The following is a 22,130-nucleotide window of genomic DNA, read 5'->3' on the forward strand; positions in this document are numbered from 1 at the left end:
AAGATCCACCTGGCGTGGGCTTTTTCCCCACCCACTCAAAACTTCTAAGGCTTTCAAGGGTGAAATTTTGGAAGTATGCCGAAAATGAACGGCTTTTTAAATGACCACATTAGAATGAGATAATATTTCACTTACCAGATTAGCAAAAATAAGGAAGACTGAAACACTGCTAGCAAGAATTCTGGAGAGTAAATACTCCATGCTACTGGAAGAAGTGTAAATTGGTGTATTTATAAAGGATAAGCTGGTAGTATATATACCTTTTTCCATAGAAGTTTTATTTCTAGTTTATTCCAAGGATATAATAGGGTAGATGCCCAAAAATATGCATGCAAAGGTTTCACCACAGCGCTGTTGATTTTTAAAGTATTTATATCTTTCTATGTTGACTGAATTTTTTTTCTGTTAGCACATATTGCTTTTATAAGCAGTAAAAAAAAAAAAAGCTATTTTTATGTATGGAAAAATAAAACCATCTATCACAGGATTCTTGTATCACTACCATAACTCCTCCTTGATAAGAACTTCAGCAACAATGACCCTGGAAACTACTGGTTTTCTCTTTCATCTCTGACAGTAGAAGGATTAAGTCCTACAATCAATAGGGCAAGATGGTTTTGGGGAAGCAGTGTGATTGGTTGGAAAGAATATAATAATCCAAGGACCTAAGTTTCAAATCTATCTTTGCCTCTTAGCTAGAGTGTGATTTGGGGCAAGTTGCTAAACCTCTCTAAAGCTTTTTTTCCCCCCAGCAGTAAAGTGAAGATAATGAAAATATCTCTCCTGGGGTAGTTTTAGTAACAAATACTATTAGGTTTGTAAGAGATCTTTGTAGACTCTGTGGTTCAGGAACAATAACAACAATCAACATACTGAGCACTTCAAATGTATTAACTCATTTAATTCTTATAACAACTGGTGTGGTTTATCCTCTCTTACAAGTGAGCAGGTTGAGACACAGAGAGACTTAGGAACCTGCCAGGGCCAGAGTTATAAAAGGTAGAGTTATAATGGAAGATCAGACTTGGGGAGAAATGTAGCAAGAAATCTGTAAGAAGTAGTTACGTCTCACCATTCTGCCAGAGTTCTTTGAGGAAGACGGCAAGTATGTGGGAAGGGAGGACCCAGTGGAAATAACTTACAAGGGTTTCTCTCTTTACAGAGTCAAACAGCTAAATTATTACAGGTTTGGGGATATAAAATAGGAAAGCTCCAAGATTTAAAAATGTTAAGAATAAAGTTTGTATGGGCTTAATCCTGGAGTGGTCTTACTCAGTACTTTTAGAAATAATCTGGAAAAAGGAAAATCAGAAGCCTTAAATAGTCAGAGACAGAATTTCTTCTGAGACTGGAACATTAGGGCTACACATGCAAAGGGAGAGAATAGAAACATGACAGAAGCATCAGCAGAGTTGATTTAAAATATATATAGATCTCACACAGATGTTTCTCTTTGTCTCTCCTCCTCCCTTCCACTCTCTCTAAAAATCAATGGGAAAAAATCCTCGGGTGAGGATTAACAAAAATAATAATAATAATATATATATATATATATATATATATATATAGAGAGAGAGAGAGAGAGAGAGAGAGAGAGAGAGAGTGTTAAGTAGATGTAAATATTTAAACACACGCACCCAGAGTACATTTTGAAGATGGTAGCCTCTTAGCCCTCAGTCAGTAGTATCCTAGGAGGTGACATTTTAGATTGTATTCTATCACCTCTGTTGTCGTCTCTCCCTCTATTTTCACCAACTCTTTTAACCAGAAATCCTGGGTATCACCAGAGAATATATGTGAAGCAAAATGGAATCTGTTCACCTCTAATAGAAAGCATTAGGGTTCTCATTGCTCTGCATAATGGAACTAGACCAAAGTCAAAGGCCATTAGAATAGTAAAAGAAATGTAGTTGTTTTCACATAACACCAGATTAAAAGGAGTAGGATTTGTATCTGAAATGAAGAATTGGCAAAGATATAATTACTTTCTGAATTTAATTATGAATTATAGATGAAGGGTGGGTGTTTATTTACCAATTTCTGTGCATCTACCACATCTTCACCACTGAGCTCTGACAGAGGAGACATGATCCTGAAGTAAAAGATCAGATGCTGTACCATTAACAGTCTGAAAGCATAATGCTTTTGAAATGCATCCATGTTAAATTTAATTGTCCCCAACCCCATTCCATCTGGATTTTTAAAATCTGAATAGTTCAATGGCAAGATATTGAACTTAATGGAACAGTGATCTGATTATCTTCTCTTCTTCAGAAATAATTAGAGGAAATTGCAAGTAGAAAGAAAATACACTTGTTATCTAGAGATTATTTTGGATTAATACTCAAGATGACAGTGTTCTAGAGAAAAAAACAGTGTGTCCTGTTTTTAGGTGCAAGGAATATGTGGAGATAATTCCACTATCAAAGATTGTATGTAAATTTTCCAAGATGGGGAGATTATGATGCTAAATGTCTTGCTGTTTCAGATCAGCAAAACCAAGACTTAACAAAATGTGGGCCTTCATAGGAGGCCTGTGAAGTAAATATAAATAATAAGTATATTTGTGCAGCTCTTCATAGTGTATAAAATGCTTTTATGTGAGATGTGGAGGTGAAGCTTGAGCTGGCTTGCTTCTTAGCTATACAGTTTCATTAATATATTTCTAACTCCTAGTTGTGTTCTGAAGCAGTCTCTTCAGTTACTATTAGGTGTGCCGGGGTGTCATGATCCTTTGCTTCTTGTATTTGACTTTTAAGACTGTTGGCCAAACATAGTGTTGTAGCAATAGAGAACTGTATTGTTGAAGTACTTTGCTTATTTCTTTTCTTTTTTCCCCCTCTTTTTTCTTTTTCCCTTAGATATATTCTGAGGACCAAGATTCATTGGGGATGGTTACAGAATTGAACCATAGTAGGCAATGAAAATATACATTCAGAGTTGAATAAAACATCCCTGCTGGAAGGAAAACACACCCCTACTATTAAGTTTAAATTGGCTGCACTGGTGTATGTTGAACAATTTGGTGTTAGGCTGTTTACTTTTTAGGTTTCATAGGTTAAGAGAGTTTTGTTCGGTCATGCTAGGATGATAGAGGAATTCATTCATAGGGACTTTGGGAAATGTACATTAGGATTAGGCTATTTTTTAAAGCATTAGTCCTGAGACAGTTTCTTGAAAAACTGAGTTCTGAAACCAAATCCAGTTGGGAAAACTGAAAACTGGACCCTGACTTGGAGTTTCATAGTACACTCTGATCTTGTTCTTTGAAGCATTGTTTGTACCGGTAATAGTTAAGTAAGGTCATCTTAATATTCATAGGTAGACAAGGCTCATAGAATATTATATAGCAGTTGAAAGGGGCATGAACTAGATCATGATCTTCCAACATGAATGGATCTCAAGAACATTAATTTAGAGAAATATTACAGAATATACGAAATTGCGCAGCCCCTCAGTGCTCGCAGCCCCACCCACCTGTGCTGGTCTTTGGTCGTTATGGCGTTAGGGCCACAGGCCTTTTATAATATAGATGGGAGATGCATATAGAATATAGTTTGTTTTTTAAAAGCAGCATGCTTTTAACAGTATATCTGTGTAATATGAATATATTTTTATAAAGTCTAAACGGGTTCATACCAACCAGGTATAGTCACTTGGAGAAGTGAAAGTGTAATATGCAAATTGACCAAATGGCCAAATAGCAGAATGACCGTCCAGATGACCTTCCGGACAAAGCCGGGGCTGCGAGGGTCGAGGAGGCCGGGGCTGGATGCGAGAGCCAAGACAGCTGGCACTGTGAAGGCCTACTCTTGCATTAATTTCGTGCATCGGGCCTCTAGTATCTTTATATTCATTAATTGGCTGTATACAAGTTAAACTGAGTTTTGAGCTTCGGTACTATAAAATAGGAAGAAAGTATTTTCATTCTAGTCCATTACAATGAAATTATTTTTCACACATTATAAGGAATAAATGAAGTAACACATACAAGCAGTCTAGACTGCAAATTTTCAAGAGATAGGCTTATTCAAGCTTATATTTTGGTCCAAGAGATCTTTTGAGAGCAACAAAGAGAAGTTTGAACTTGGTTCTTGAGCAGTTAGTGAAGAGTTGAGAAGCAGCAGCTATAGGTTGAGTGAAACATTGTAGTTCAAACCAGTTAAGCTTAAAGAAGCAAATCCTTTTTTGATCTTTCAATGTTGGTAAGAAATGTGCTTTCCAGTTCCATGGCTGTTCTTTATTCTGTTCTGTAGACCTGATTTTGGCATCTTCCGAAGGGAACTTGAGGGCAGTAGTGGTTCCGTTTGACTTTACCAATCTCCAGGATAAATTTTAAGTGGCTGCATTTTTTGTGTGTAGATATGCTTTTTCTTTAAGAAAGGGTAATTCTGAAAAAGCTGTACCCACATACCAAGTTTTCTGTCAGAACATTCATCTATTGATTTAATTTGCCTAATGTTATAAGAACCATTATCTGAAAAGATTTCATCAACTAAAAGTATCTCTTCTTTAAAACAGTTTGTTTTCAGGCACATGTATTGATTCATCTTTCCAAACTGGTCATTTTTATATTTCATTCAAGTTAAAACAAGGATTAACTGATCAATCAACTTTATGCTAAAAAAATGTATTAATACAAGCTATGAAAGGAAGAATTTAATTCACATTACAAATATTTACTGGCACCTCTACATACTTGCGTGTGAGGGAAATTCAGAGTATTAAAACATGTTACTGCCCTTTGTGACCAGACTTCTTCCTAAATTGGTGTTAGCCTGCAATCCATATGCATAAAAATTGCTGGTGATGTAAGATGATTCTTCCACCAAAACAAGTGGAAATTAGTAGAGTATAAACTGTGAAAGTACTGGGTAGGGTGAACTTCAGGAATGTTTTCTACTGTAGTTGGACAGCCCCCAAGGAGAAGGGCTGCCAGGCATGACTACCTGGAGGAAAGGTGTAAAGCCTCCTGTCTGACCTCTCCATTCTGCCTCATGGGCGAATACCTTGCACGTGGCATTCGCCAGTAGGCGTTGTTCATGATGATAGCGCACTGCAGAGGGGGGAGTTAGCCTTGTGTCCAGTGACATCTTGGTGTAATTTTGAGGTGGGTCTTGGGGATTGAGCATAATTAACAGAAAGTGCGAGAACTTTTTTAGTGCAGGTGACTTCTAGTTTCGACTCTCATGCTAGCATTATTGTTGTGATTGTTTTGCATTTCTTTGTGCTTCACTGTTGCAGGAGTATGTCTGTCTCAATTTTTAAAAATATATGGCAGGTTTTCTTTCAGTGATCAATTGGACTCTTCCCCGCCTGTGTCTCTGTAGTATAAATACCACCATTTAATATGTAGAATTGATCATGAATGTGGGCAAAGTCAGTGAGTGCATTCAATGTCTGTTTGTAGATAAAGCTTAACATTATTCTCTAATAACAGGTTTATCAACAGACCATTTAAATCAGCCAGTTCCTCTCAATATAAATCATAGAGATGTTTAAGATGTCATTTCTTCTCAGAACAAGAATGAGAGCTGCCTGTCAGTTCTCTAGTTTGGCTTTCATGCCATGGAAGTCCTTGGAAACCTGTTTTGAGAGAGTTCTAAATCATGCATATTCCTGTCTTGCAGGTTTTTTTCCTGATCAGGCGGACAGATCAGCATAGAGTCCAAGGATGAATGTTCATCGTGGCAGTGAGAGTGACAGGTTATTGCTGCAGGAGGCCAGCTGCCTAATGGATGAAACCTCGGCTGCAGCCCAAGAAAAAGAAACTAGTAGTCTGACTTCTTCTGGTCTTCAAAATCTTGCTTATCCGCTAACTCCCAGGAGTGATGGTACGGAGACTAGATCTTGGCTTAATGTAGAGGCCTTCTGACACCTGAGCATCCACTCTGCCCAGAAGACACAAATGTTCTTCATCTTTATAAATAAGATATCCAGTTAATTGGCTTAGCTTACCTTTCACAATTATATAAAGCTAACCATCACAGAAAATCTCCACTTATTCAATCAATCTAGAACATCTAACTTAGGCATAATGGTGTGAGAAAAACAGTCATGGGTTTGCAAGCAAAAGACCGGTTCAGATTCTAGCTCTGCTATCTATCAGCTGTAACCATGGAAAGATTCTTAATCTTTCTGAGCCCTGCTTTCTTAATCTAGAAAACAAGGATATAACATTCTTCTGACTTCACAAGGCTAGAATATTAGAGTTAATGGATGCGAAGGGTCTTGTAAACCTTTTTCTTTTTTGGTTTTAGAGAGAGAGGAAGGGAGAGGTATAGAGAGACAGAGACATCAATGAGAAAGAAACTGATCGGCTGCCTCCTGCACACCCCCCACTGGGGATGGAGCCTGCAACCCGGGCATGTGCTCCATAGGGAATGGAACCGGGAACTCCTGGTCCATGCTCAACCATTGGCCATACCGACCGGGCTCTTTTTAACTTTTAAATAAAAACAGTAGCAACAATAATAGCAATTACCACTTATTGAGCACTCACTGTGCTAGGAATTTTACATACATCTCTTTATTTTATTTATTATTTTTTTAATTTATTTAATATATTTTATTGATTTTTTTTTACAGAGAGGAAGGGAGAGGGATAGAGAGAAACATCCATCAGCTGCCTCCTGCACACTCCCTACTGGGGATGTGCCTGCAACCAAGGTACATGCCCTTGACCGGAATCGAACCTGGGACCCTTGAATCCGCAGGCTGACGCTCTATCCACTAAGCCAAACCGGTTAGGGCTACATACATCTCTTTAGATTAAGAGTGGCAAACTGTGGTCAAATCTGCACTGCTGCCTATTTTCGTCGATAGAATTTTGAAATACAGCCATCATGCTCATTTGTTTACATATTGTCTATGGCTGCTTTCTTGCTACAATGGTAGAGACTGACCCACTGAACCTAAAATATTTACTTTTTGGGTCTTTACAGAAAGTTTGCCGATCCCTGCTTAGATTAGTCCTCCTTTTAAAAATGACGAAACGTGGGTAACTTTTGCTCAGGTTCACACTGCTAGGATGTGGGGACTGAGATTTGAACCTGTGTCTTTTGGATCAGGCTGTGCTATTGTATACGTATCAGCTGATGGACAGGCGGAGTCACTGCCCCCTAGAGCGCACCATTAGAGAGAAGTTGTGCAGTGAGTCTCTTTTCCTGCTCACCTGTTTAAGGATAGTACCTGAGGCATCCTTCAGGAATCGACCTAATTTAATTGCTTCATTGCTGGGGGCAAATCAAGCTTTCTAGAGAACTGAATTAGTGATTTACATACCTACTTTCATTTTTAAGAACGGCACTGCCAGTGTGAAAGCCTGTCTGGTGATTAAGGTGTTTCTTCCTACAAGCCTGCCTGTGGGTTGTGTGGGAACTTCGCTCTTGGTATGCAACATCAGGGCCACATTGAAAACTTAAGTCCTGCAGAAGCTGGAGGATGTAAACCCGAAATTGGCTTTTGGTCTAGATTTTGCTTTCCTTTTCTCCAGAAACAAGGTCGGGGGCGTTAATCAGACTAATTCCCCAGAGGTATGGGCAATAATCATGTTCATGAAATACTGTATGCAAATTTAGAATATAGGAAGGGTGGGAATGAGAAATTCAGTTGTATCTATAACATTTTATTTCTTTCCAAAAAAGGTTTGAAGGAGAGAAAAATGTTAACTGAGCTTGGCATATGCATGTGGTATTAACTCTCTGCTTTGGTATATTTGACATTTTTTATTAAGAATACTTTTTATATTAAAATATATTAGGAAAACTGCCTATTTAAGCATCCTCTGAGCCCTGGCCAGTGTGCTAAATGGTTAGAGCGCTGACACAGGAAATGAAGGGATGAGGGTTCAATTCCTGGTCAAGGGCATGTACCTGGGTTGCAGGTTCACTCCCCATCCCAGATGGGCTGCATGCAGGAGGCAACCAGTCGATGTGTCTCCTCCTCCCCTCTCAGTCACTCTCTCCCTTTCCCTTCCACTCTCTCTGAAAAGCAATGGGGGGAAAATATCCTCATGTGAGGATTAACAAAAAATAAAATAAATAAAAAATAAGAGCATCCTCTGGGGATCCTTTTGTAAATACTGGCTCCTTGCAGCCAGAACTATGAGAAATAATCTGTTAAGTCTCATTCCCTATCTCCTGTGTACTCCCAGAGTTCATTAATTCCAGTTTAAGTCTCTTGCATGATGTGGTATTGTTCGTTTTTAAGTGCTCTCACATTCTTTCAGTTGATAGTCAATCCTGTGAGGTAGGTGGAATGAACGTTATTCTCATTTTAGAGATGACGAGCCAGGTTTAGAAAAATAAATTACTTAAAGAAAATAGCTTTTTGGTGATACAATAACTGAGCATGAATCCTAACCCAAGGCCATTTGCATGGGAATTTTGCAGCTGATAGAAGACCTGCCTGTTCAGAAGTGGTGTTGGTGATGTTAGGATGCTCCTTTGCATAGTGAAAATGCATTTTTCTGTGACTTCTAGGAAAAGTGATGCATTAGACAATAGACTCTGTCATTGTCTTTCTGGAAAATAGAATTTGGAAACATTTTTAAAGACTGTAGAAAGTAAATGGTTTTGGCACACCAGTGGTAGCACAAATAAAACACAGGAAGTATAAGTATTATTTGGAGAAGTGAAAACAAAAGTAGAAAGTTATTGCCTCTGTGGAACAACACTGGGGCGGCCGTGGAGTGGCAGGGGATTGCTGGTTTTCCACAGAAAGTTGTCCCTAATGTTTTAATTTTTTAAAACCATATCGAAGTTTACTTTTAAAGTTTTTAATCATTTTATTTTAAAATGTGGATATTACTGCCTTTATCCCTTCTCCCTACACACACGTGCTTGGCATGAGTGGAAAAAAGCTCAGGGGAATCCAATGTAAGTCTCCTGTTATATTTTTTCTTTACTTGCTCTAGGCAAGAGTTTTTGCCTGTTTGCCTCTAAACATCTATGGGGGTTTTGTTTAAATTTTTATTGTTTTTTAAAGAAAACAGGGTTTATTTTTCCCCCAAGGCTTTTGCAATTGAGTTATTTTGGTTGGTTTGTATCTTTCAGACCTTTCACTGGACTATGCCTCTCAGCCAGCAAGCCTCCAGTTCCCTCACATAATGCCACTTCCCGAAGACAGCAAAGGTTCCTGCTTCCCAGGTGGGACTAAACGGAGCTATGAACCCTTTATTGCTCCAGAACGATTTGGAAACAGCACTATGGGCTTTGGCAGTAACGTTCATTCCCAGGCGCCAGAGAAAGTGACACTTCTCGTAGACGGCACACGTTTTGTGGTGAATCCACAAATTTTCACTGCTCACCCGGATACCATGTTGGGAAGGTAACTGATGATACTTCCCTTCTAAATGCACTCTGTTCTCTATGACTGGAATACCTGCTGTTTATCTTGCTTTAGATGTGAAAATGAAAAGCATTGCATTGCTGATTTTCTGCTTCCTCCTTTGGTGAGATGGAGGGCAAGCTGGTACAAAACGTACATGTGTTGGTAATTTGGGGGGCTGGGTATTTTATTTATAAAGCCAGTATAGTGAACAAAAGAAGGGAGTGCAGCCAGAACTATCAGAAATAATATGTTAAATCTCATTCCCTATTCCTCTATAAACTAACTCTGAAACAGAAATCAGATACTTAATTTATTTTATTCACAATTTGCATAACCTCCCAAAAGCAATGTTTTTCTGAGTTCTACGAGTCAGAGATACTGGGATAAAGTGAGAGCTGTAAATTGAGTTCATCTTTCTTTCGTCTTTTGTCTCTTAATAAAAAAAATAGAATTAGACAAAAGTTTCACAGGACACAACAAAGCCGTTTCACTGAAAAGTAGTATATTGCCTGCCATCTATTGCCAGTTCGGCTGAGAAATAGATGTTTTACTGTCTTTTTCTGATGCCTCCATCACTACTTGTTTTCTGACATCTGGCTTTTCTGTTTCTTTGTTCTTCATGTTTCATCCAGACTGTAGTCTTATCCTCCTCTCACTGCCCACTGCCCCAACTTTTCAGGATTGGAATTTAGGGAATGGAAAGAGCCTGCCCAAAGGAGCACTGCCCACAAGTGCTCTTGGAGCCGGGGCTGGAGGTTAGGAGATCCTCTTTCTGCAGTTATAGACCTTAACATGAGGAATAGCCAACGGGACAAGAGTAAAATAATAATAATGTGTGTGTGTACACACCTTTGACTTTTAAGGATTTTTATCTACTTAGAAGTAGATGTTATTTAAAGATCTAACCTCACTCAGGACATTGAACTAATTTGAACTGAATTAGAAATCAGAGGAAAATCACTAATTTTCCTGAATCTTGGGCCAAATGGGATCCAGCTATTCAAATATGTGTTTACTTGAACATATACATACAAATTCATGATGAGCCATTTTTAACCAAAAGCAAACCTATATATTTCTCAAACATCTGAATTAAGATTAAATGAGAACATTAAATTATTTTCTAAATTGGCCCTGTATTTAATCAGACTTGACTTCCTGTGCTCAGTCTTGGTATCACCACCAGTAATGTCCCGCCGCCAGCCCCCCCCCCCCCCCCCACAGTGTTCCTGAGTTCCTCAGGGCAGTCTGGCTGAGGTAGGTTTCCTCTGAAGGTGGTGATAGAGAGAAGGCGGCAAGCATTATCTGGGCAATAGATCCTTGGCTAACAGTGTTCTTTGAATCTAGGAATGGGTTGTCCACGAAGAAGAGAATCTGATTTCTTTATCTAAATGGTTCATCAGCTGAGTGCCAAGGTCATGAGTTCTGAGAGTTACTTAGGTTTGTTGTCCTGTGGCTGCATAACAGTACGCATAAGCCCAGCCATTGAGCTTACAGATGTGGACCGCTAGCCGCAGAGGGGACAAGTTGAGAGATCAAGAATGGACTAATGCAAATCCATGCCACTATTGGAGAACTAGGTCCTGCTGATGGCAGGGGGATCATACTGCATTTGTTCACTATTTTGATTCATAGCTGTCTCAGCTAGACGTTAGCAAGAATGTTCCAGAAAAATGTTAGCATTCTTTGAAGACAGTTTTTACCAGGATGGATTTCTTATGTATGGTCTAGTGATTTGGAAAGCATGTGGAATAGAGTCTTTTTCAGACCTTTACAAGTAGCCAATTCAGAGTGGAGGCAAACGGTTTTGAGCAGTTGAGCAGCAGGACTTCCCAGCAGGTTAAGGAAGGGAACGGCAGTGTGTCCCCACTGAGAACTCAAGTCAGGCTGCTGCAGCTAGCAGCTATCTGCCCGCCCTTCGTGCTCACTTCCCATCCCACATGCAGCAGGACTCAGTTTGGGCCAGTTTTCCTGGAGGGTATCTGAGAGGAGGAGGAAGAATGGGAAAAGGTGAATCAGAAAAGCAACCTCCTCCTCGGACCCTCATGACCTCTGAGTTCATGCCTAGCGCAGGCCTGCCTCTCTGAAATACGTCAGACTGCTGATGAGCCTAACACAGTGATGGCGAACCTATGACATGCGTGTCAGAGGTGACACGCGAACTCATTTTTTTGGTTGATTTTTCTTTGTTAAATGGCATTTAAATATATAAAATACATTTCAAAAATATAAGTCTTTGTTTTACTATGGTTGCAAATATCAAAAAATTTCTATATGTGACACGGCACCAGAGTTAAGTTAGGGTTTTTCAAAATGCTGACACGCCGAGCTCAAAAGGTTCGCCATCACTGACCTAACACCTACCCTCCTTTTCTACTTGACCTGAAATTCCCATAGTTAGTTACTCCTTGGCTTGAAGAAGGGCATTTTCCCCCCAGAGCTCCACCATTGAAACGTACCAGGAAAGGGAAAGCATTAACATATCTGTACCTATTAATACAGATTCATCTGTCAGATTAGAGGTTGAAAGCAGAACTCAGGAATATTGAGAATTGGCATCCCGGGTAGGTAAATGCTGATAGAGGAGGGAAAGGGATAGGAAAGGCCAGGAGCATGAGACACTGTGTCTCTGAGCTGCCTGGCACATACACAGGCAGATTCCCAGCAGTGGGGAGCGCAGCAGAGGCAGCCTCACACTGCAGACACGCTCCCAGGGCTTGCTTCCCTGCCCCTGCTATCACAGGAGCTCGCCACAGGTGAGCCTGGCGGACGTGCCGCTTCGTGCCCCTCGCTGAAAGCCACGCTGCCTTCTTTTCCAGTCTGAAGGGCATTTCCTAAGACTTGAGTGCGTCGTTGGGACTGGGTCCCAGTGCTCTGTTAACTTACACTAGGCGAGAGTGAGAATCCTGCCGGAGAAGGTCACATTGTTGCCTGGTGTCTTTCAGGATGTTTGGACCAGGAAGAGAGTACAACTTCACACGGCCCAACGAGAAGGGGGAGTATGAGATTGCCGAAGGAATCAGTGCAACTGTCTTTCGAACGGTGCTGGTGCGCAGTAGTCTTTTCGTTATATCCTCTTCCATGGGCCCGCGTGATCAGAAGTCCTGAGAGTCCACCAGGCTGTGGTACTGACCTTAGGGTCTCTAGTTTCCAGTGGCTGACTTTCCCACTTTACTTTTTATTCCTGTAACTTAAGTATTCTTGCTGTATGAGCTCAATCAGGTATCAAGTTGTGATTTACCATGTCAGGACATCCAGGAGCCACTATGCCATTTAGTGAGTCAACCAACTTGGTGACAGTGCTAGTAACCCATCACTGTACAGAACCAGCAGTGAATAGGTGTGGAAGAGGTAATTTTTCATCTTGTTCTTTACCTACACGTCTTCCTCCTAATCTGTTTACAGGATTATTACAAAACTGGTATCATCAATTGTCCTGATGGCATCTCTATCCCAGACCTTAGAGATACGTGTGATTATCTCTGCATTAACTTTGACTTCAACACTATCCGATGTCAAGATCTGAGTAAGTACAGGAGCAGCTGAACTTAGTTTGCCTGGAATTGATTGGCATTTTTTACTGCTAACCAGAGATTCTCAAGTTTGGGCTGAGAATCATCCGCAGAGGCAGAGAGGTGCTGCTATCCCGTTACCTCTCTCGCTTCAAAGCATTTTGAGGACGTGCAGTAAACAAGAGAATGTGTAGTGAGCTCTAAACCTAGGTTGGCCCGTGAGTTACCAAGCTAATTCCTTCCCCTCTTGGCGTCTCAACCTTTTTAACAAATAAGGGTACTGATTCTCAGATCTGTGGGAAGTCTCACTAGGAAAGTTAAACAGCATAAATTGGCTGGGTTCTTAACAATTATATTTATTATTAGCATTAACTTAGTGCAGGGGTCTTCAAACTACGGCCCGCGGGCCACATGCAAATACAAATATTGTATTTGTTTCTGTTTTGTTTTTTTATTTCAAAATAAGGTATGTGCAGTGTGCATAGGAATTTGTTCATAGTTTTTTTGTTTAAAAAGTTTGAGGACCCCTGACTTAGTGTTTGTTAAGTGCTTTATAGATGTGAACTTGGTGTAAATCCTATAATAATCCTAAAAGATGGGTGATAACCTCATTTAACAAATGAGACTGAGAAGTTAGCTTGTTCAAAGCTCTTAAGCATTAAAAGCTGAAATTAGAACTGATTGTCTGACTACAAACTCCATGCTCTTATCATTACCCACTAGGCTCCCTGAAATTATTTTTAAATTGTTCTTTGAAGTTCATGATACATTTCCCTGCAGACTCCATGAAGTTCTCTGGACTTGTGAATTCTCTACTGGGTCTAGTATATACTTAGAGCAGCGGTTCTCAACCTGTGGGTCGCGACCCCTTTGGCAGTCAAATGACCCTTTCACAGGGGTCGCCTAAGACCATGCTGCATATCAGATAGTGACATTACGATTCATAACAGTAGCAACATTACAGTTATGAAGTAGCAACGAAAATAATTTTATGGTTGGGTCACAACATGAGGAACTGTATTTAAAGGGCCAGAAGGTTGAGAACCACTGACTTAGAGCAAGTCCCTTGGTGTCTCCAAACTTCAGATTCTTCTTCTGTGTACTCTTAACTCCATGAAATTGGGGTCTAGAGGATCTTCAGAAGCAGTACTACAGAGTCATCTCCGAATGATGGTTCTATATCTTGTAGAATTATGTTTATGATATGACACTGTATGTTCAACAAAACCTCCATTGATCAGAATGCTCAGGGATTATTAAGCACTAGAGGCCCAGTGCACAAAATTCATGCATGGGTGGGGGGGGTCCCCCCTTAGCTCAGTCTGCACCCTCTCCAATCTGGGACCCTCGGGGGATGTCCAACTGCAGGTTTAGGCCCAATCCTAGGGATCAGGCCTAAACCGGCCGTTGGACATCCCTCTCACAATCCTGGACCGCTGGCTCCTAATCACTCGCCTGCCTGCCTGATTGCCCCTAACTGCCCCCTCCCTGCCGGCCTGGTCACTCCTAACTGCCCCCCTCTGCCAGCCTGGTCACCCCCAACTCCCCCTTTTTTTTAGCCGGGTCGCCCCCAACTGCCCCCCCCCCCCCACGCTGGCCTGGTTGCCCCTCACAGCCCCCCCGCCAGCCTTATCACCCCACTCAGCCTGCTGTTCAGTCGTTTGGTCATCCCTCACTAACCCCCCTGCCGGCATGGTCATAGGCAGCCATCTTGTGAGGGTGTGAGGGTTAATTTGCATATGACCTCTTTATTATATAGGATTATTATATAGGATGAGTAAAGGAAGCATGGTAGAATGTGAAATACATCTAACAAAATCAGCTTAATTACCACCTTGAAGCAGGAAACAATCTCTGCCTTCAAATGGGTCACTTCTCTGGACCCTATCAATGGTAACAGCGATTACCCGATCATCTTTTTCACTCCAGTAACATGCACTTGGGCAGAGCAGATGCTCACCTGCAGTTTCTCTCCCCAGGTGCTTTATTGCATGAACTGTCTAATGACGGTGCTCACAAGCAGTTTGATCACTACCTCGAAGAACTGATCCTGCCCATCATGGTGGGCTGTGCCAAGAAAGGGGAGCGAGAGTGCCACATCGTTGTGCTGACCGATGAGGATTCTGTGGACTGGGATGAAGACCACCCCCCACCCATGGGAGAGGAATATTCCCAAAGTAGGAGCCACCTGCATGATGCAGATGTTTTTTGCAAGAAACACGCTACCCAGAATAGCAGCTAGATGCTAGAACCAGCGTGAATATCACTGAGAGCCAGTGATGAGCACACTCACCTGGAAGATCAGTTCAGTGCAGTGACGCAGGTCTGACTGTTACGCTGTGGAACATAGTGAATGTTATACCTTCCCTGCTGCTGGTGCCTGGTACTGTGTCAGTTCTGAGGCAGCCTGTTAAATGGTGGTGTCATTCTTCCATTTTTAAATCCTTTTGAACTGATAACACAGAATTCAAAAAGTACATAAGGATGCACATTGAGAAGTCTTGTTCCCACCTCTGCCTCATCTATCCAGTTTTCCTCCTCAGTTTCTTCCAGACGTTTTCAGTGCACATACATAAGCACGTTTTTCCTTTCTTTCAAATGATACCATATAGAATACAGACTATTCTATACAATTTCTTACATTAAAAGCCTCCATGCTCTTATTTATAGCTGTATAGTATTCCATTGCATGATTGTCATAATTGATTTAACCAGCCCTGTTGATGGACATTTAAGCTATAAATTATAAACGATGCTGCAGTGAATAGCTATTTATTTATTTGAATTTTTATGAGTTTAGTTGAGTCAAAGTGAAGGCATATGCCAGGGAGCAAGATCTCAAATGCTCCGTGAATATCCTTTTTATTAACACAATCTTTTCACACGTGCATATCTCTGCAGAATAATATTCCTAGAAATGAAATTTCTGTCAAAAGCTTTGTGCTTTTATAATTTTGATACATGTTGGCAAATTTTCCTCCATAAAGTTTGAATCAATTTACACTCACAAAACAGGAAGGTTTGTTTTCTACACAGTGTTTTACTAAAGTTTTATATTTGCTATTTGAGTTTTGGTTTTCATTTCTCATTTCATGAATGAGACTGACCATCTTAATTTTTAAGAGCCATTTTAATTTCCTTTTCTGTTAAACTATTTTTTCCTTCAGCCCAGTGCAAAATTGGATTGTTAGTCTTTTACTTAGAGATTTGTGTAAGCTCTCTATTTGTGACCTCTATTAAGGAAGTTAGCCCTTTGTAATATGAGTTGCAAATATTTATTTCAGTTGATTGTCTTTTTAGCTTTAATAGTGGTTTTGACTAAGTAGAGATGTATTTTTATATAGTTGAGTGTATCAACTTTTCTTTTATGGCTTCTAGGTTTTATGTCCTACCCAGAAAGGCCTTCCATATCCTATTTAACATTTAATTAGTGATCCACCTGATTTTTTTTTGGCATCAGGGCCAAAAGAAATATAACTTTTACTAGTCTGATTCTGTTAGCTCATCTCCTTCTTCTTAATGGAGTCTTTGCTTCATAACTAACCCCAGATCTTTTATTTTTTCCACAGTTCTTTATAGTTCCAAGCTCTACAGATTCTTCAAGTACATTGAGAATCGGGATGTTGCTAAAACAGTGTTAAAGGAACGGGGCCTGAAAAACATTCGCATTGGAATTGAAGGTAAAAACATCCCAGTCAATATTCAGCTTGCATAGCTTATGGAGGTAGGCTGCAACTACGGTCATAGCTTATGTCCTGAAAACTTCCAGAGGACCTAGACCAGGGGTTGGCAAACTTTTTGACTCGAGGGCCACAATGGGTTCTTAAACTGGACCGGAGGGCCGGAACAAAAGCATGGATGGAGTGTTTGTGTGAACTAATATAAATTCAAAGTAAACATCATTACATAAAAGGGTACGGTCTTTTTTTTTTTTTTAGTTTTATTCATTTCAAACGGGCCGGATCCGGCCCGCGGGCCGTAGCTTGCCCACGGCTGACCTAGACAGTGGACAAATGAAAATTACATTTCTACCCAGGTTTCAAGGATCTTTATTTTTGTTTTGTCCTTATGTTTACTTTTCACTTTATTTCCAGTTGAAAATGCTTTAAAGCAGCTGCAGGAACAAGTTCCAATTTCCTGCCTCGGCATAAAGGGAGCAGTGAGGGATAAGGCCTCTGGAGGGGTAAATGGAGCAGGTCTCAGGGGCTCACCAAGGGGAGAGCCACTCTGCCAGATCCTTTGTGAGGATCTTCCTGGGTCCTGGAAAGGTCCTTCTGAAAACTCTCTTGGAGGCTCTGAGTTTGTTCCATTATGTGCCCTTGAGAAATGCCTGGACGTTGGCAGAGTTGCTTCAAATGATCTTGAGCAGTGACAGCCTCCCCACCTGTGGTCTCTGTGGAAGGTCTCAGAGACTGATTCCTGCTGAAGCCGTCCTGGTCTCCCTCCATGGGACTGGGAAATATGTTTTGTTACTCTTACTGTCCCAGTCTTGCCCACGGAACCCATCAGGCCTTCATTGTGTCTGAATTAGGCTGGAATTTGAAGTTGGAAGAAATTTTTGAGATCTTCAATTAAACCTCTGTACTTCCCTTGTCTCTTTGGAAACCCCAGGAACAGGGTGGTAGGGATCACTCCATTTCCCACAGCAGCCCATCAGATTGTCCTACCATCAGAACATTCTTCCACATAATAAGATTTCTCCCATTCCATGTGACAGCCTTTCAGATACTTTAGGCAGCATCCCAGTTTTTTCTTTAGGCTAAACATTCCACATTCCCTTAACTGGTTCTCATACAATGTGCCCTCTAAGCAATAGAATTAGAGGACGGAGTAGCCATGCCCTAGCAGGGTTTTCATTCTGTAGTGTTGTTGCCAGTAACTAAAGCAGGGGTGGCGAACCTTTTTTCTGCCAAAGGCCATTTGGATATTTATAACATCATTCGCTTAATATAAATGTATAATATAATTCACGTAATATAAATGTATGTTGCTATGAAAAAAAACTCCTAGATTTATTGAATTTCAAGTCCTGCCTGCGGTTTCCTTGGCAGGACCATCCAAATGATTTTGCAGGCCTTTCATGGCCCGTGGACCAGACATTCTGCACCCCTGAACTAAGGCGTCTGAAATTAATAAGAGGTTTCTCTCCCCCTTCCATTAGAAGGGATAGAATTTTTGTTACTTCCCTTCTAGGGATAAGACCAACTAACTGAGCAGGAGGGCAGAGAGCGTGTAGGTGATTGGGGCTGGGAGGACATGGTCAGAGACTGGTCGCTTCCCCTGTAATTTTCATGGATTTGGGAGGAATTGATGTGGTGAGGAAGTATGGAAGCCAGAGTGAGCATTTGCTGAAGTCATGAAAACGGTCTTTTTCTGTTTCAGGTTACCCTACCTGTAAAGAAAAAATTAAGAGAAGACCTGGTGGCCGATCTGAAGTCATCTATAATTATGTGCAGCGCCCTTTTATCCAGATGTCATGGGAAAAGGAAGAAGGAAAGAGTCGCCATGTGGACTTCCAATGTGTTCGGAGCAAATCCCTCACTAATCTGGTAGCTGCTGGAGAAGATGTCTTGGAGGACCAGGAGATATTGATGCATCACCCGCCCCAGGTGGATGAACTTGACCGACTAAATGCCCCACTTTCTCAGATGGCTTCTAACGACTTTCAGGATTAGGGCCAGCTATGGGTCCACCTCTCTGCGAAGCGTTTGTCTGGGCTGCCAGAAGCCAGTTCTCCCCATCCTTTCCCTTTCTCCCATAATTAACGTGCGTCCTTTTCAGTATATCTGCACCTCCGCCGGGGATGAGAAAGCACTGGTAATGAAGCTCCCAGCTTTGCAGCAGCCCTAGTAACTTGAAATTTTAGGTCTGGTGCTGTTCACTGAGCCTTTGCATAACTGCAAAGCAGAAAAGCAAGTCAAGACTCCTGTTGCCTCATTCGGCAAAGCAGTTCTGATGCTTTATGCTGTGTCTTGGCTTTTGTGTGTTTTGTTTTATATCAGGCACATCACTTAGCCGCGAAGGGACCAAACTTAAAGGAGACAATCTCTATCTTCTGCAAATAGCACTAATGGCATGCTCATTAGAGGTTGATGAAGATGCCATTCCTAGTGGCATCTGTGCCCAGATTGCATCAGGGAAGAACGAGGCTCGTATTCAACATGTCTAAAAGGAAATTCGTAGGCGTTAAAATTCAGTTTTGTTTTTTCATTAAATGCAAGAACAATCCAAAACCACATGGATTCTGTCACAGGAAGGAATGTGGCATCACAGTGTTGATGGAACCTTAGCGTCATGGTGTTTATTCATTTAGAAGGAAACTCAAGTAGAAGAACCTCTCCAGATGGGGCCACTCTGATTGCCCTGGCTTGGAATTGGTGAGAAGCCATAGGTCTTCACCCAGGAGCAGCATGTTGCTGTGGATGTGGATGGGCGACCTTGGATATGACTTCAAGGCTCCAGCTGTGAGCAGACATTTCTCACTAGGGCTCAGTTTCTCAATAGGAAGACTTGTAAGAGCTCCAGTGAGGGGACGTGTGGGGGAAAGCTGGATGGGGAAGCATAACCTGCTCAGGCTTTGTCCCAGTGCAGGATTCTTCTTTGTACATTCTTTTCATACTTAGGGAATTTTTTTGATACCAGGATATTTTCATTTTGAAATAGCCTATCAGCTGCTCACACTGAGTAAGAAACCATACTAATATCATCCCCCAAGGAAGGATGAGTTGAAGGGAAGTGAGACCTAGTCATTGTTTGCTCTGTCACTGCGTGTCAATGCAGTGACAACCAGATCACCCTCCCCAGCACTGAACCGCCTTCCCCAGTGTCCCCATGGCTAGAGCCGGATGTCATGGGATCATCTCCCCTTTTGCGCTACAGGCCGGCCTTCCAGTCACCTGCCCCGGGTATTTACTCATCACAACTTACAAAGAGGCACATAGTTTTCAAGTCCTTTAAGAGCATGACTGGCTTTCTTAAATCCCATTCCCATAAGATGCTATAGGGCAAGCTGCTTGATTCTGTTTTGACCATGCTAGTCACAGTCCTCCAAGAGTGAAGTCGGATGGGCGTTGAAAGCTGCTCTTTCCAGGCTTGAAGAGCAAGAATCTTACTAGTAAGTGTATTCTCTGCATGTGGTCAGCATCACAGTGGAAATCAATGCTCTCTTCCTCTGAAAAGTAATCGGGGTTAAACTGAACCACCCCCCACTCCACCTGCAGAGTTCTGATTACCATGGCATCCATTTGTAAGGCTGATGGCCAGTGGGTAGTTTTATTTCTGTGAAACTGTTGGCTCATATTGAGGTCAGGTCTGGCTATGACCTTACCAGTATACATTCATGCCCACTAGGAACCGGCCAGCCCAGTATTGTTTAATGGTGCTTCCTTTACTTTTCAGTTGACTTCCATGTCATCACAAAGGACATTTGCATTGAGTGTGTAGTCTGTGGTATATGTATAACTTTCGTTACACAGCTAATGTATTGGTAACGTTTAGTAATTGTCAACACGCTGCAGCTGATACTCTAGTCCTTGCTTAGTTGGAAAGCCAGGTATGAAAGTATGGCATGTAGTGAACACTTTCTTCTATATCAGTGGTTCTCAACCTTCCTAATGCCGCGACCCTTTAATACAGTTCCTCATGTTGTGGTGACCCCCAACCATAAAATTATTTTCGTTGCTACTTCATAACTGTAATGTTGCTACTGTTATGAATTGTAAATATCTGATATGCTATATGTGTTTTCCGATGGTCGCAACCCACAGGTTGAGAACCGCTGTTCTATATGAATGATTAACTTATTCTGACTTTTAAGAACTATATCTTCTTTTCCCAAATTGGGTTAATGTGCTTTTGGCCCCAACCCCATGGACAATCTGGGGAGGTAAATCTGCCACTGTCACCAGGTGTGGTGACTGAGGAAGAAGCTGGAGCGGGAGGCTTCTCCTGCATCCGCGCCCTCCCAGCCTGGAGCTCAGCATCATTGTCACTTGGTGGCTCCCCTCAGAGCTGCTGTTTCCAGGGCCAGGACATTCTGCTGTGGCAGGACCTCTTGGCCAACATAGGCTGGGTTGTAGTCATTCCCTTAAGAATCAGTTACTGGCCACCTGGGCAAGAGGTGTTTCTAATACAAAGAGTAGGACTCAGGTCTGGTGTTTTTCTAAGTGCCTAAATGAGTAAGCCAGGTGACTTATACAGAAGCATTTTCTTAAGGAAATAGTTTTACCCAGACTGTCTTAGAGGTATCTCAGCAAGCCAAGATGAACCTGAATTTGAGGTTTAGAATCAGTTCATGTCTGCATCATACCACGTATTGTTGAGTAGGAAACATTTGCCATTGAGACTTGGAGAGTACTGGGCAAGGAACAGTGTTAAAATGTGGTGATATTAACAATTTCTCAGGCTGAAAAGAATGACAGCAAAAGGTAAAGAAGCTGGAAAGTAGCTGGATTTACTGCACAATATACAATAGCCAATATTTTCAACTAAATTCCAAGAGAACGATGTGATAATGTGCACAGTCTAAGGAAATACTGTGGAATAAGCCCAGGAAGGAGAGCTCTATCTGCACAGTGTTCCAACAGATCCTTGTGTAAGTAAAACCAGTCAGAACACAGGCTTTCATTCACACTGTCCAAGTGTGACATGGAGCCTTTTGTATCCAGTGAAAACAGAAAGTTAACAAGGGGTTTGAGTATTCCATTTAATGTCATCATTTTGAAATTGTTAAAATGCATAGTGAGTTCAGAAAGCAAACCTGATGCCTTCATGGGAGATGGAGCCACAGTCATGCTCTGGGTGGGACCACCACTGCAGGACATTTTCTCTTAAAGGCAAAATGCCTTTAGTTTTGCCTCTTTACTTTGTATTTAAAATTGCACATGTTTACCTACCAGTGTTTACGAAATCCTATATTTAGGATGCTTTTTTTTAAATAAAATATTATAATTTGTGTCCATGTTATTCTTTTGGCAGAAAAATAAAACTAGGTTTAAAAAGGGACTGAAAGGAGCGGCACCAGCGCCCAGTCTCCTTTCCTACAGCAGCCGTGGGCTTGCCACAGGCCTGTGTGTTTCCCGCTCTGCTGTTTGTACGTCTAGGTTCCAGAGCCCTTATGGTCTCCCTTCTCTAGTTCCTGGTTAACTTGCATTCGAGACCCCCTGAACCCTCAAATACAACTAAGTAGGACCTCGCAAAGTCAAATGTAAGTTTGAAAGATAGAGGACTCAAACTTTGATGTCCCAGTTTGGGTTTATAGCAAGTGAGGAACCACGGCATCAGTGA

At 41.4% G+C, this 22,130-nt stretch overlaps 2 protein-coding genes across 10 annotated transcripts in view; one reads left to right on the top strand and one right to left on the bottom strand.

Moving 5' to 3' along the window:
* STK38 (serine/threonine kinase 38) overlaps positions 1-22,130 on the bottom strand; it is a 104,314-nt gene that overhangs the window by 41,120 nt on the left and 41,064 nt on the right. For 2 of the 8 annotated variants that reach the window (XR_002832241.1, XR_002832240.1), the window contains exon 14: positions 15,139-15,297. The exons of 3 other annotated variants lie outside the window; for them this stretch is intronic. Coding sequence is in view for 2 of the 5 variants with exons in the window: in XM_023764754.1 (XP_023620522.1) it covers positions 15,269-15,297 (29 nt within the window). In the remaining 3 variants the exon portion in view is untranslated. Of the gene's footprint in view, positions 1-8,310; positions 8,525-15,137; positions 15,298-22,130 lie in introns of those variants that run through there. 3 more of the 8 variants (XR_002832239.1, XM_023764754.1, XM_023764755.1) reach the window with 3 other exon arrangements.
* On the top strand, positions 1,741-19,327 carry KCTD20 (potassium channel tetramerization domain containing 20). Of its 2 annotated transcripts, XM_014466620.2 has the most exons (8): positions 1,744-3,008; positions 5,631-5,834; positions 9,057-9,330; positions 12,279-12,381; positions 12,739-12,859; positions 14,825-15,022; positions 16,415-16,525; positions 18,228-19,327. In XM_014466620.2, the coding sequence occupies exons 2-8, from the start codon at positions 5,675-5,677 to the stop codon at positions 18,518-18,520; spliced, it is 1,260 nt and encodes a 419-aa protein (XP_014322106.1). In that variant the 5' UTR covers positions 1,744-3,008; positions 5,631-5,674; the 3' UTR covers positions 18,521-19,327. The 2 variants fall into 2 exon arrangements, with proteins under 2 accessions (XP_023620526.1, XP_014322106.1); XM_023764758.1 differs by lacking the exon at positions 14,825-15,022 and having other exon boundaries at positions 1,741-3,008.

The sequence above is a fragment of the Myotis lucifugus genome, unplaced genomic scaffold (genome assembly GCF_000147115.1).
Source record: "Myotis lucifugus unplaced genomic scaffold, Myoluc2.0 scaffold_347, whole genome shotgun sequence".
NCBI lineage: Eukaryota > Metazoa > Chordata > Mammalia > Chiroptera > Vespertilionidae > Myotis > Myotis lucifugus.